Raw genomic sequence first — 12642 nt, forward strand, 5'->3', positions numbered from 1 at the left:
TTATTTGCAGTAAATGTCTTCATTCCTTAAGATTACAGCATTTGCAGAGAGATCCTAACTTCAAGTCCAGCAAAACTTGTCAATAACTTAAATATCATGTTAAAGTTTGTATGCATATAAATTGTTTGTAGTATGCATGTGCATGTGCATGTGTGTTAATGTATGTGTGGATTATGTTTGCTTAGATTCGCTGGCTCCCACCTGCAGATGGAACTCCTCAGGGATGGAAGTCCAGGCAGTTCTGCTGAAGTATGTGTGAGTAACAACTCACACACAGATGCACACACACTCAGCCCCCTGCCCTGCCATGACAAAGAAGTGTACATTGCGCTGTACCGTGAAAATACTTCAGTAAATGTTATGACACTTTGTTTAAACAGGCACAGAGATATTGCTAAACATATGTCCGGGAATATCACAGGGTGTTACTCCTTGCACATGGCGTCAAGTGAGCACCCTCTCTTCACCCTCAAACCCCACATGGCAAACCTCCATCAAGATAACTGCCAAGCTAACCAGCTAATTAGTCACGTTCCTGCTAGTGAGTGCATATTATTCACTAACACAAAACAAATTAGCCTGTTAGAAGTAAATGTGGGAGTGTTAAACCCAGTGGGTCAATGAAACTGCAGCCACTCCTCGCCCATCATCATGAGAGATGAAAGGTGCGATTTAAAGGGGAACTCCATTATTTTCCCCCGCTCGGGTCACAGGGTACAGAGGCTCGACTTCTCCCATTGAAGTGATGCTTGATCTCAGGCATCAAAGGCAGCGAGTCAAACAGAATGTACAACGAGCTCCGATGCCGATGTTTTAATAAAACAGACGGGAATGGAGCTCAGCAAATATGACTAAAATGTTAATATCAGCTGCTTTGCTAGGTAATGGTATTATAACCAGTGGTGAAAGTCAATCAGTACATTTACTCAAGTACTGAGACTCTAAAATGCTAAGTAGAGCTGAGGGGAGCTGCTGTGTCTTGTGGTAATTCTGCGGGTTCGTCAGTGCAAGCACTTTCAACCCCACTCAACCCCTTTCACATTATACATATAGTACAGTAGCTGACATAAAAAGCTACTTTTAAGTTAAGGATCTCAGTTCTCTAAGTGCTTGTTCCACCACCAATTGTAATTGATTATAATTTTCCATAATGTAATTGCACTGAAATTACATTAAGGGAAGTAAATCAAGATTTAAGAACAAACACACTAAGGAGTTATTTGTGCAGGATCAGATGAATCCATTGGTTCCACAGATCTGCGTACTAGAAGGACGCCTGGTATTTATTGCTCTTGTATGTGAGGGAAAGTTTATTATTGTGCAAATGCTCTAACATTGCCGTAATAAACAGCGAATATTGTCCTATAACAGTCTCGGCACCATACAGCAGATATTGGGGCATGTTTGTCATTTTGTCAAACCCTGGCAGGATGAAATACATTTTTTAATTTAAAAACTGTTTTTGGCATTTCTGCATTATGATAAAGTACACAGTGGAGTATTATAAAGAAGATGGGACAGAAGGACGGAGGATGTGATGCTCCAAAAGGTCGTAAATGTGGAATATTCACCATGAACTGCTGAGGTACCTGGGTACTGCCGGAAGGGCCATTTTTATGAATCTTTATTAAAAAATGATTAGCATGGGGCTTTATTTCAAATAAATTACAGATGAATTACTTTTAGTGAAGCTGCAGACAGCACACAGAGCAGTTGGTTTCTAATAAGTGCTTTGATAAGTACACGAGTCCACCGTAACCACTGCGCAGCACATGTGTTTCGCTCTCTGGTTCAGACAAACTGAACGCTGTTCTGCTCGCAGAAAAACAAAAGCCACAAAGCACAACAAATCCCCTGCTAGTCTGAATCTGTGTTGACTGACTCTGTGCATGCGTGTGTGTTTGTGTGTGTGTCTGCACTCGGCGCCAGTCACACTGTCACCAGCACCCTCCCTTCAACGTCTCGGGACAGGAAGAAACATGTTCTCCCGACCCCTTAGGGAGTCAGTGGGGAGTGGGTGGGTGGGCGTGTGGTGGAAACATGGAGGCTAACATTCATCAGGCTGTTGATTGGTGCTAGTCCGCTACTGTCTCCTTCTAACCCTGCATCATAGTGTACTTGGCTATTTCCAGACATTTAACATAACTGCATGAGAAAAAAACTGTTGGAGTAATTTGCTGTTTTGGGGGATTTCATCTCTGTTTGGGGGGGGGGGGGCAAAGGAGGAAGGGAGTGGAGAAGGGAGGGGCTTGGAGGAAATAATTACTCCTCTATCAAACCAGTAGGAAGTTATTTGTTCGGTCAGGGTGCCCCAGTGGATATTAGCCCCTCAATGAAAGAACAACATCCCCGCATCCGGCTCGCAGTGGAGGGTGAAGTGAAGTTGAGACATCCAGTCAGAATACTGTAATAATTACAGGCAACTGCAGCAGATACAGACATATACAGCACACAACACATACTCAGGATTATGTAGTGTGCAGCCAAGTACACGACCAAACATAAGGCCTCTCTTAGGCAAGCGCACAACAGCATACACACAGACAAAAAGGTTCAGTTCATTCAAATTACAAAAAGATTTTTTTTCACTTGTGCTTTTTTCTTTTGTTTCATGCTTATAGTTTTCGCTGGGATTTCTGCTGCTGCCTCAGTGCAATGGAGGTGAAAGGAATTTTGTTAATGGTGCGCACAGCATTGAAAAATTACACTTAAATAAGTCAGCGGTTTCATGTCTTTCCAGAAGCTGTCACCCTGTTACTCTGGAAAACCACAGACCTCACTGTGAACACTTTTCTTCAGCGGAATTTTTCATGAAGTCTCTTAAAATGGTTTCTGGAAAAAAGTGTTGCTGTTTTAAATGTCACAAAAAAATGTCCTTGAACTCCATTGTGTTGGGAGGGAGACAGAAAGCTGAATCTGTCTCTATCGCTATCGCTTTATTTTTGAATATTTATTAACTAGCAATAAAAGTCACATGGAATATACTTAGAGGCAGAGTATATACAAGACATACATATTTCATAAGACGTTTACAATTAACAAGTAATAGTTTTCTTCTGCATAGTCTGAATGTCTGAATGTCCCTTTTAACTCTTAAATGTAATTAGTGTTTTTAAGATAACATTCAGTAGCAACCATGTTTTGTTTTTGTTTTTTGCTGCTTTCTGACTTTTAAAACAAACTCTTTGTTGTATCCTTGGAAAATTGAGCAGTGCCATCATTAAAAAATAGAACATTAAAAAATAGAACAGCTATGAACACAACAAATATTTCACTATGTGCAAGTTTTTGCTATTGCTACATAGACAACATTAGCATGAACAGCTGTTTACGTACCAGTCTAAAAGAAACTTTGCAAGTTCAGCATCAAACAAATGCTGACTCTTGCTTTGCTTCTACCTAACCAACTAGCCCCGGCCAGTCCTATCTCATAATATCAGTTTGCAATAGTGTCCCACTGTAGCATCCAGTCCTACATCAGTCCAACATGAGAGGATGGAGAGGTAGCACCGCCCAGAGGACATATTCTAACCTCTTGTAAACACAACGATGGCTGAAGGTCTTGGTACATAAACAACTATGAATGCTAACATTGGCTGTGTAGCAGTAGCAAAAACATATAGCACCTTTAAAATAAGTGTTTACAAATCCATGTAGTAGTATCTCTTAATAAACACTTTGGAGCATAGTTGATAGTGAGGAAATGCTATACACTACATCTGGCATAAAATATAAAAAGAAAATTTGGGGCTTTATTTTCTTGGTAATTTGGGTGGACTGTCCCTTTAAGAAAGAAAGCCATGTAAATTACTTAGCACAAGAGCATGACCTAAAAGACTGTGCTTAATCACACAATGAAGCATATCTCCTCAGAAATCATGCTGACGTAGTAAAATCTGATGGCATTCATGATTCGCTGTATCTCTCTTGTAATCATAATTTAAAAGACACACTGGTCATTCCCTACAGAAAACCATCAGTGTTGAGTTAACTTTGCTTCTTTTGTTTGTCCCTGACATTGCGCGGCTTTGCAAACAAACATTTCATTTGTACTGACCTTGTGTTATTTGCCTCTTCTTGTCTCTTAAATTGATACGGCCAAATTAAAAACATGTCTTGATGTGAGCTGCGACAAGGATGTTACTTATTTGTACAGTGCAACCCATGAAGCAAAGCGCTTGTGAAACATTTAGAAACAATTTTAGCAGCAAGACTACAAGAATAAACTTGAACTGAGATTACACAGAAAGGCTGTCTGTGTTGCACCACTATTGTACAATCTTGTCTGCCAATGATGGGTCACGTGCATTGACAGAAAGTCAGTGTTTGTGAAGTGTTACTCATGCTGAAGGCGGCCGATGACAGTAAACCCTCACAATAGGAATTCAAAGAAGCAAACAGCTCCACAGTCCTGAGAGGCTTGTGGTCGGTCAGCGGTTGTCTTGGCATCTGAGGGACGGGGACCACTCACGGTCAGAGTATGTGGTTTGCCTTAGGAAGTGTAACCGTGGGAGACTTGAATGTGTGTGTGTGTCAACAGCTGACAGTGAGGTAGTGTTCAAGAGTCTTTAGTCATGCCTGGTAATGAGTTGTCCTAATCACCTGGCATCCTGCCTGTCAAAGGAAGTACCATTTTGAAAGCTTCATTTACAGCAGTGCCACTACTGACCAGGGTCGACTTTTTCAAACATACTGTATTGTACGGTTTTGTTATTGTAATACCACCGGGGGCTTAAGCTAGTCATTCATCTGAATGTTTGTGAAACTGAATTATATTTGACATTCATGCTCTGGCACAGAGCTGGGTCCAAAGACAACCTAATAGTGGACATTAATGCCTAGTGAACTGGAGGGAAAGGTAATCCGGATTTTCCATCTGACAAGACATGGTGGGGGAGTGTAGTGTGCGTGCCCCTATCATGCATGCTTGTGTGTGAGCCTGAGAGAGTCCAATATGTGTTTGTGCGTGTGTGTATATGTAGTCTGGCTGCCTGCCCCGAGGACCTTTTTGGCCAATAGCCCGACAAAACCAATGGTTCCTGTGCAATGTTGGACTAACTCCCACTGGAGAGCTGAGGGCCAGCTGGGGCCCCTTCTAATAAGGAAGTGGGACTTTATTCCCTCACCCCCCACTGATACATAACACACACACATATACACACTCAGAGGCATACAGTACTGCTACACTGTGGCCTCATCCATGTGCGGGGTCTCAGGAGCTGGATACATGTCAGCAGCTGCATTCATCACCACCCAGCACCAGCAGCTATTGCTGGTATGTGAGAAACACAGCCAGGGCCTAAAGGCTTTTCTCCAGATTAAAGGGGCTTCAGATGGGGCTCTTTTTCATGGCCATGTTGCACAGGTAGAGCTCTTAAAGGACCATACTGAGTTTTACCCTCTTAACAACAAATCAACTGTACTTTATATGTACACTAACTGTTTTTTAGGGCAGGCTACAGTTTTACATTAGTGGATGATTTCTTCCTGCAGTTATTGTTTTACATTCTGTCCTCATGTCTCTAAACACTCAAGCTGTGTAATCCATCACCATGAACATCAAGTCTTTTTTTGTCAGCTTTACTTTATCATTGCATGGTAATGCAGGTTAAGTGCAGATTGATTTGATTTGTGTAGCTACCTGCACTACATTACCTTGCATCAGTAATGTAATTTTGACCATGTCTCAACTGATGCCTATGGATTTTTAAATGTGATGTCAATATTTCAGTCAAAAAATGAAAATATTAATAAAATCCTTTTTTTAAATAAATAAAAAAAGAATGCATTCAAATGCTGTATATGTTAATATGTTACATTTAAACTATAAGAATCACAGTAAGCTGCTTTTCATTATTGATTAGTCTCCCAATTTCTCACTTGATTATCTGAATGTTCACAATCTGGAATTACAAAATTTGGCCTTATTAATAGTTTATAACTGATCTGTAAGACATTAGTAAATGACTCATTAACCATAAGGCCACTAGTTACAAAGGATTTATAAAAGAACTGTGGCTATATGTACTTGGTGGGACTTGTGTAAACTTGTCAGAGATCTCTGGTGGACTAACTACTTCATGGTGACTTTTCTGCACAACATTTGTTTTTGTTACTTATCAGATGACTTATAATTGCTGCAAAATATTTGGTATTTCTGGTGATGAGCTAAAATCAGCCATTTATAATAGTAATACTACAGATAATCTTGGTTGGGCTCTTATTTTGACAGAAAGGAATGTAGATTCAGTGTTCACAGCAACGGATTGCACAGCTCAGGAGTCTGCTAATCAAACCGAAATGAATGAAAAAACTAGCAATACCCATGGAAAGTATATTCAAATTTCCAAAAAAAAGGTAATAAGTGATTTGTAGTAAATCAGTTAACAATGAATGGTGAAGAGCAGTGCACTGTCAAATGTTCTTTTGTTCTTCTTTTCTCTTCTTCATTTGCAGCATGAGATCAATGATCACTGATAACACAGGCAGGAACATTTGGAACATGGAGCCTAGCTGAAGTAGAAACAAAAACAGTGCACACGTTCATGAGAAACCAAGTCACCTCCCACATTCTCAAACACTACTTGTTTACCTATCTCACATCATGCGCCAGGGCCGAGTTATTGGATGTAACACATTAAGCCCGCAAATCACTAAACCTCTCCCTAATCTGCACAGACATGTTCAATGATCAACCCAATCTTTAACCTTGGTGTCTCAGCCAGAACAAATAGCGTGGTCTGGAAGTATGTGTCGCATCAGCTTAGCCAAGCGGCTGTACAACGCATCGATTCCCTCATCCTTGATTGAACGCGCAACAGGGCATTAGCTAGGCCAGCCGTGCCCCTTCACGAAAAAAACAAAAAAACAAAAAACCACACACTGCTCTCTGAACGGGTTCCCAACTTGTCTCCCCCTTCTCTGTCTGTCTGTCTCTTTCTTTCCTTTAAGGTTATGTTTGGTTTACTAATTGTTTATTGTTCCAAAGAGTTTCTCTCCCTCCCCTGAACCCGAGTTACCACGGTCCCCCAAGAGATGTCTATTTTTGGTGATACATCTGGGGGTGGGTGAGGGAGGTCAGCGGGTTGACCTTTCTCTTCGGCCTGCTGGTGGTGGGAGTGTGTGTGTGTGTGCGTGAGGCGGGGATCATGGGAGATATAGTTGTTAGGCTGAAGTTCAACATAAGTATTTAAGACTCTGACATCCTGTTTGTCACAGCTGGACTTTGAGGTTTGAAATTAAACAAAATTGCCCTTTTAAAAACAACACTCCTCTAATTTTACACATCATAATCAGCTTACGGAGTACTATACATCCTGAGGAACCAGTTGTATAATGTCTCTGGAGCAGCTTTGTTGAGTCTGAGTAAATTACTTTAGAGACATCACTTAAGTAATCTCAGCGTGGGCTTAAAGTCTGCTGTATGAACTGATGGTGTGAGGTTGGAAAGGTGCAGCTTGTCAGCAGATACTATCAGGTTGCATTTTGGGAAGTGGAGGATCCAGCATTTTTTGGAGCTTGAAATATAGTAGAGGAGTAAATGTCAGGATATCTGCATTGATTTTGAACACTGGCTAACATCACGTTCATCACAGATGAATGTGTCATAACCGTGATGAAGTAGTGTAGTGGTCTGAGTGCTTTTCTAGAGACTGAGTTTGAAGTATCTGGCAAAAGCTATTTCCTGTCTTCATCCCTTAAGAATAACTCCAGATATGTTTAAAGTAACACTCTAAATCCATCTGCTCATCCTTTGAGGGTTTTGGTGGGGGGTGACATTGGGCGAGAGGCCGGGTACACCCTGGATAGGTCGCTACTCTATCAGAGGACACCCAAATTCTCCATCATGAATATGCAGTAGCTGGATAAAGAAACAGACAACCACTTACTATGGCCTCAGATTTACCATAAATCTGAATCAGCATCTTTTGAAAAGCAGCAGTCAGGATGCTGTTGCAGCTACAGGACGTGACTCTTGTCTCCTTTCTGTCCTCAGGTTCCTGATGTGTGATGGTGGCCGTGGCCGGCTGTGACGGGCGTTGCTGATTGCCTCTCGTGTCCAATTAGTAAAAACCAGGAGGACTGACCTGACTCCAGCTCTCAGAGCAGCGTACCGTCGGTGAGTTTTTTGGCTTGGCGATCCCAACGTTTGAACCCAGCTAGGTGAGGACAAGAGGTGTAAATCTCACCTCCAACACACCAAAAGCAGCGTGCCTCTCCCTCCTTGCTTGGTCTGATTTTGAAAGTGTAGATTTGCAGAAAAAGCTGTGAAAGCCCCGTTTATTTATTTATTTATTTATTTTGCAGTGTCTCACTGCCAACGACATCTGCTGGAACAAACATAACCACACCAAGCCATATTGACAGCGTGTCAGCTTTCATCTGTGTACGTTTCAGCTTTCCCTCAACAGGAGATGTTTTGAAAACAAACCCAGAATGGCAGTATTAGATATTTGTGGGATAAAAGTGTGTGTGGTCTTGGCATCACAGAGGCAAGTGCGAGAAATTGAGGAGAAAACAAGAAACGTTTTGTGCGTGTGTTATTGTTTGTGTGTCTACACTACATAACCTACCTTTGTGTGTGTGTGCCTGTGGGGTTTTTTATGGTTGTGTGAACGTGTTTGTGTGTTGCAACAGTTCCACATGATCCCCAGTGTTTTCATTAGTGTACTAGGTTCGTGCGCGGTGACCATGACAACCTTACCCCTTTTCTTTGTATCCCTCTTTCTCTCTCAGGCAGCAGCAGCCTCATGGGCCTCAGGACATACTAGACCCCAGCCTCCATCACACATCGAGCCCCCCACCCCACCAACTCCCTTTTTTTATACTGTTACATACTCCAAATTTACCGGCAGTGCTTTGGCTACACACCTCCTCTGACACCTCCATGAAAAGGTACCGGGCATGCATGACAAAGGTGCGCACATACACATACACACACATACACATACACACACACACACACACACACACACACACCCTTCCTTTACCAGTCGACTGCATCGCCTGTCCAATGTTAGCAGGTCTCTTGCTTTGCATTCTGTATATGCAAGTGTAAAGACAGCCCAACCAGAGGAGTGCAAACACATTTTATGCAAGGCCAGATGTACGGAGGCTAAATGTGGCTAAAGCACTGCTGGATAATGTTATTATATTACTATAATTATTACTATTCTGTATATCATTCATATTAATGTTATTATGATTATTAAATACATGTTGAAGCATGACTTTGCAAAAAAAATGAAAAAAAACAATGCTGTACATTTTTAGATATTTTAAAGAAATACAAAAAGGTATTTTTGTAATCAAGACTGTTTGAAATGGTTCTGTTTGATTGGTTTATGTTGTGCTAAAGTGTGTGAGGAGCTTTTATTTTTTGCCCCTCCTGTTTTGTGCCATTATAAAATGGTTAAGCCACCCTGCTATACCAAAGCAGTCCTGTCGGTTTTGCTCTTGTCTTTTCTACATACTGTGTGGATTTCGGTTTGCTCATGTGTGTCTTTGTGTGGCGTCTTTACCCGATGAAGCAGACGCAGTAGTCCTTTTTTGTCTGATGTGCTGTGGTTTCAACCCGAGTAGTCAACGTCAACACCAAGTGACAAAAACCACTCCTGATCCGAGCTCGTAATTTTTGCAGTTTGAGGTAATCAGACGTGTTAAAAAGAGGCATTGACAGGAATAAGCCATCAGTGGCGAAGGTAGAGTGACCCCCAGGGACTGCAATACATGGCAAACTGAGCCCTGCTATAATTAGGAATTTGCCCCTTCATTGTGTAGCAGGAGGACAGCAGCACAGTATAGAGAAACAAAAGACCAAAGGCATTTTTTTTTACACTGGAGAGCTATCTAGGCTAGTGGAGTTATTCCATTTTTGACTGCTTTGTAGTCCTCAATCTGATTTCTTATGAAGTATGACATTATTTTTGCTGCATGTCTCTTTTGGTGTCACTCCAAAGAGCCACTCTGCATCTGAAAGGATATTCACTTTAAGCAATTTGTCTCTTTTGTCTATTTTTAGGGAGCCAATGTGATTCAACCTGCTTTTGTAAATTTTTGAATTTACATAGTAATGATTGGAGTGGGGGAAAGAAGAAAAAAACAAACAAATCTTTTGTAATCTTGTGTATTCTGGGCCTGCAATAATGTCTTTGCTGTATGACATATCATTGAGCGATAATATTTCTGTGACATTTTGACGCCAAAATTCTCACTCATGTCACATTTGTACAAAAACAAACCGTGATTCTTGTACTTTTTTCCTGATAAGGCTAAGTCACATTTCACAGTGATGTGACAATCAAAAACAGAAACAAAGAAAACAACAATCTTCCCTGTGATGTTAAGCCCAGGTGTGTACAATCATATTGGACTGGTTGAATCATATAGTCAGTGTTTGTAATGAATAATAATAATATGCACATCATATCGACTGATTTTCTGAAGCAGTTTTTGCTTTTACAGACATTTTTTAAGCCAAGTGTGGCACCAAATTTATTAGAACAAGTATTTATAAGGTGTGTGTGTGTAAGTGTGTGTTTTTTTATGGGTATTATGTTTTTAAAGTTCATAGAAGATGCCCATCATATAATTCATTGTAAGTATTATTGTAAGTTTAATTGTATATTCATTTGGTAATTTTTCTAGAGCTTCTTTTTGTGTTTGTATCTGACTGGTTGGAACATACTGTATGTGATATATGAATACTGTTTTATCTACATAATTCACTGTGAAATCCAGAGAAAAACATGCTCTTTGAACGAATGGATCTTTTTGTGTTTTGTCAGCAGTGTGCGGTACAGAAGTTCCTGGAAATGAATATGATGATCCCTCCTTTTGTCAATGAAAAAAATACTCCTTTCTTGTTTCAGTATATCGTGTGCGTACCTGTGTGTTCTGTGCATGTTCACGGCATGTGTGTGCTCTTCTTTTCTTTTTCTTAATGCATACAGTACTGTTGATATTTATGTATTTTAGCCGCTGTAAGGAGAAACTGTATTTCAGTGAATTGCAGAGGTCTGTTTGTTTGAAACCAAAAAAAAGGTGATCAAAATGAGAAGTTTTTATGAAAATGTTAAATGAAGACATTTCAGGCCATCTGCCATTAAAGATTGACGTCATCCTTGTTGTCATTATTATGTTTTTATTCATTCTGAATGTGGTTGTGGTTGAGCTTTAGAAATCAAGCATAAAGTTATATATTCTTTCACGCCAAGCACATCTGAAGTATGGAGAACCAAAACTGACAAGACAGTAAAAGATTGTCAGATGAGTCAAAAGCATAAATGATTACATCAACAAATAATGCTGCTAATTAAAAACTCAAAACGGGGACAGTGAAACAAAATACAGAGCTTTAAACTTTCACCTTTAACCTCCAATTAGTTAGTAAAAAGTGAGAGGCATTGGTGGACAAACTCAGATGCCTATGTGCATTATTTTACCCAAACTCCAACCTGCCCCCTGTCTATGATAGACTTACCCTTATATTCTTACCCTAACCCTAACCAATCATGATGCCTGAACCTAACCAACTCAACCAACAAAGGCAGTGAGTGCTACCCAGTTAGGGTAGGAGTGGGTCTTTGTGCACCTCAGTTGTGAAATAAGGTATCCTGTGTGGCTAGCTAGCTTAACCTCAGTGGCTAAACACGCCGAGTGCTAGTCTTTCAGCTAGTTTCTTACACAGTAGCTGCAGCTAACTTTAAAAAAACTTTTTACAGATAATAATTATCCATAAGGTTAAGCTCTTGTGAGCTAAAGCCAGCTAAAGCATTTTAGCAAGCAAGCCAACATCAACAATGTTAGCTAGCTAATGCTTTTAACAGATTTTTAGTTTGAAAAAGGGGACATTGAATCACATACTTATTTCCATTGAAGTCCTTAATTAGGGGAAAACACATGTAACATTACTTGAATATGATGAAGGTAGAAGTATAGTTTTTGTTTAAGTTAGTCACGCACTCACATGGTAACAAACACTCACACACAAACACTATGGACGCTGCCCGGGACATTCAAATGCGGCTTTTGGGAAGCAAATTACTCCCACCCCGTGACTCACCAAAAATATAGAAAAACAAAGTAAGAGTTAAATAAACAGCAAAAATATTTCAGTTTTAAAGATTGAGTTTATTTTATCAACAGGTTTTTTTTTCCTACTAACTGATGGGCAGCCTACCATTTGTCAGGTTTGAGCCTCCATATTCAAAGGGAATTAAGACTAGGTTTTTGACATTTTGACTGCACTTACCCACACAGAAATCCACCTGCGTGAAGGCTCAATTTCTTCTTCCTCTCTCGCACTTGTCATCGGATAATACCTCCCCCACAATCCCAGGAGGCCATCAAAACATGATGTGGGTTCCTATAAAGTGGTTTGTGTACCAGGGGAGCTGGAGACCTCTTCCTGCCCTCTACAAGAATAGCCCACCTAACCCAGGGGCTGGCTACTCCTGAGACAGAGGCCACAGCCAATTTAGTTTCTTTCTTTGCTGTCTCCACTCTCTTCTGTCTGCTCAGTCACACCAGGTGGCACAAACCAGCTTCTCACATGACACACACTCGTCCATGCCTTGGGGGTGTTCACACAGGGTGTCAGAGCAGAGTAAAGTGGGGGATAAAAATGCTTGTGTGTACGTG

The 12642-nt window shown here is 40.7% G+C and overlaps 1 protein-coding gene across 5 annotated transcripts in view; it reads left to right on the top strand.

The window, feature by feature from the left end:
• Positions 1–11120, top strand: part of LOC108890910 (RNA-binding protein with multiple splicing) — a 36871-nt gene extending 25751 nt beyond the window's left edge. For 3 of the 5 annotated variants that reach the window (XM_018687981.2, XM_051075414.1, XM_051075412.1), the window contains 3 exons: positions 186–255; positions 7997–8119; positions 8737–11120. In XM_018687981.2, the coding sequence (XP_018543497.1) occupies positions 186–248 (63 nt within the window). In that variant the 3' untranslated portion in view covers positions 249–255; positions 7997–8119; positions 8737–11120. The remainder of the gene's footprint in view (positions 1–185; positions 256–7996; positions 8120–8736) is intronic. The other 2 variants (XM_051075415.1, XM_051075413.1) reach the window with 1 other exon arrangement.
• The last annotated feature ends 1522 nt before the right edge of the window (positions 11121–12642 follow it).

The sequence above is a fragment of the Lates calcarifer genome, linkage group LG14, assembly GCF_001640805.2.
Source record: "Lates calcarifer isolate ASB-BC8 linkage group LG14, TLL_Latcal_v3, whole genome shotgun sequence".
NCBI lineage: Eukaryota > Metazoa > Chordata > Actinopteri > Centropomidae > Lates > Lates calcarifer.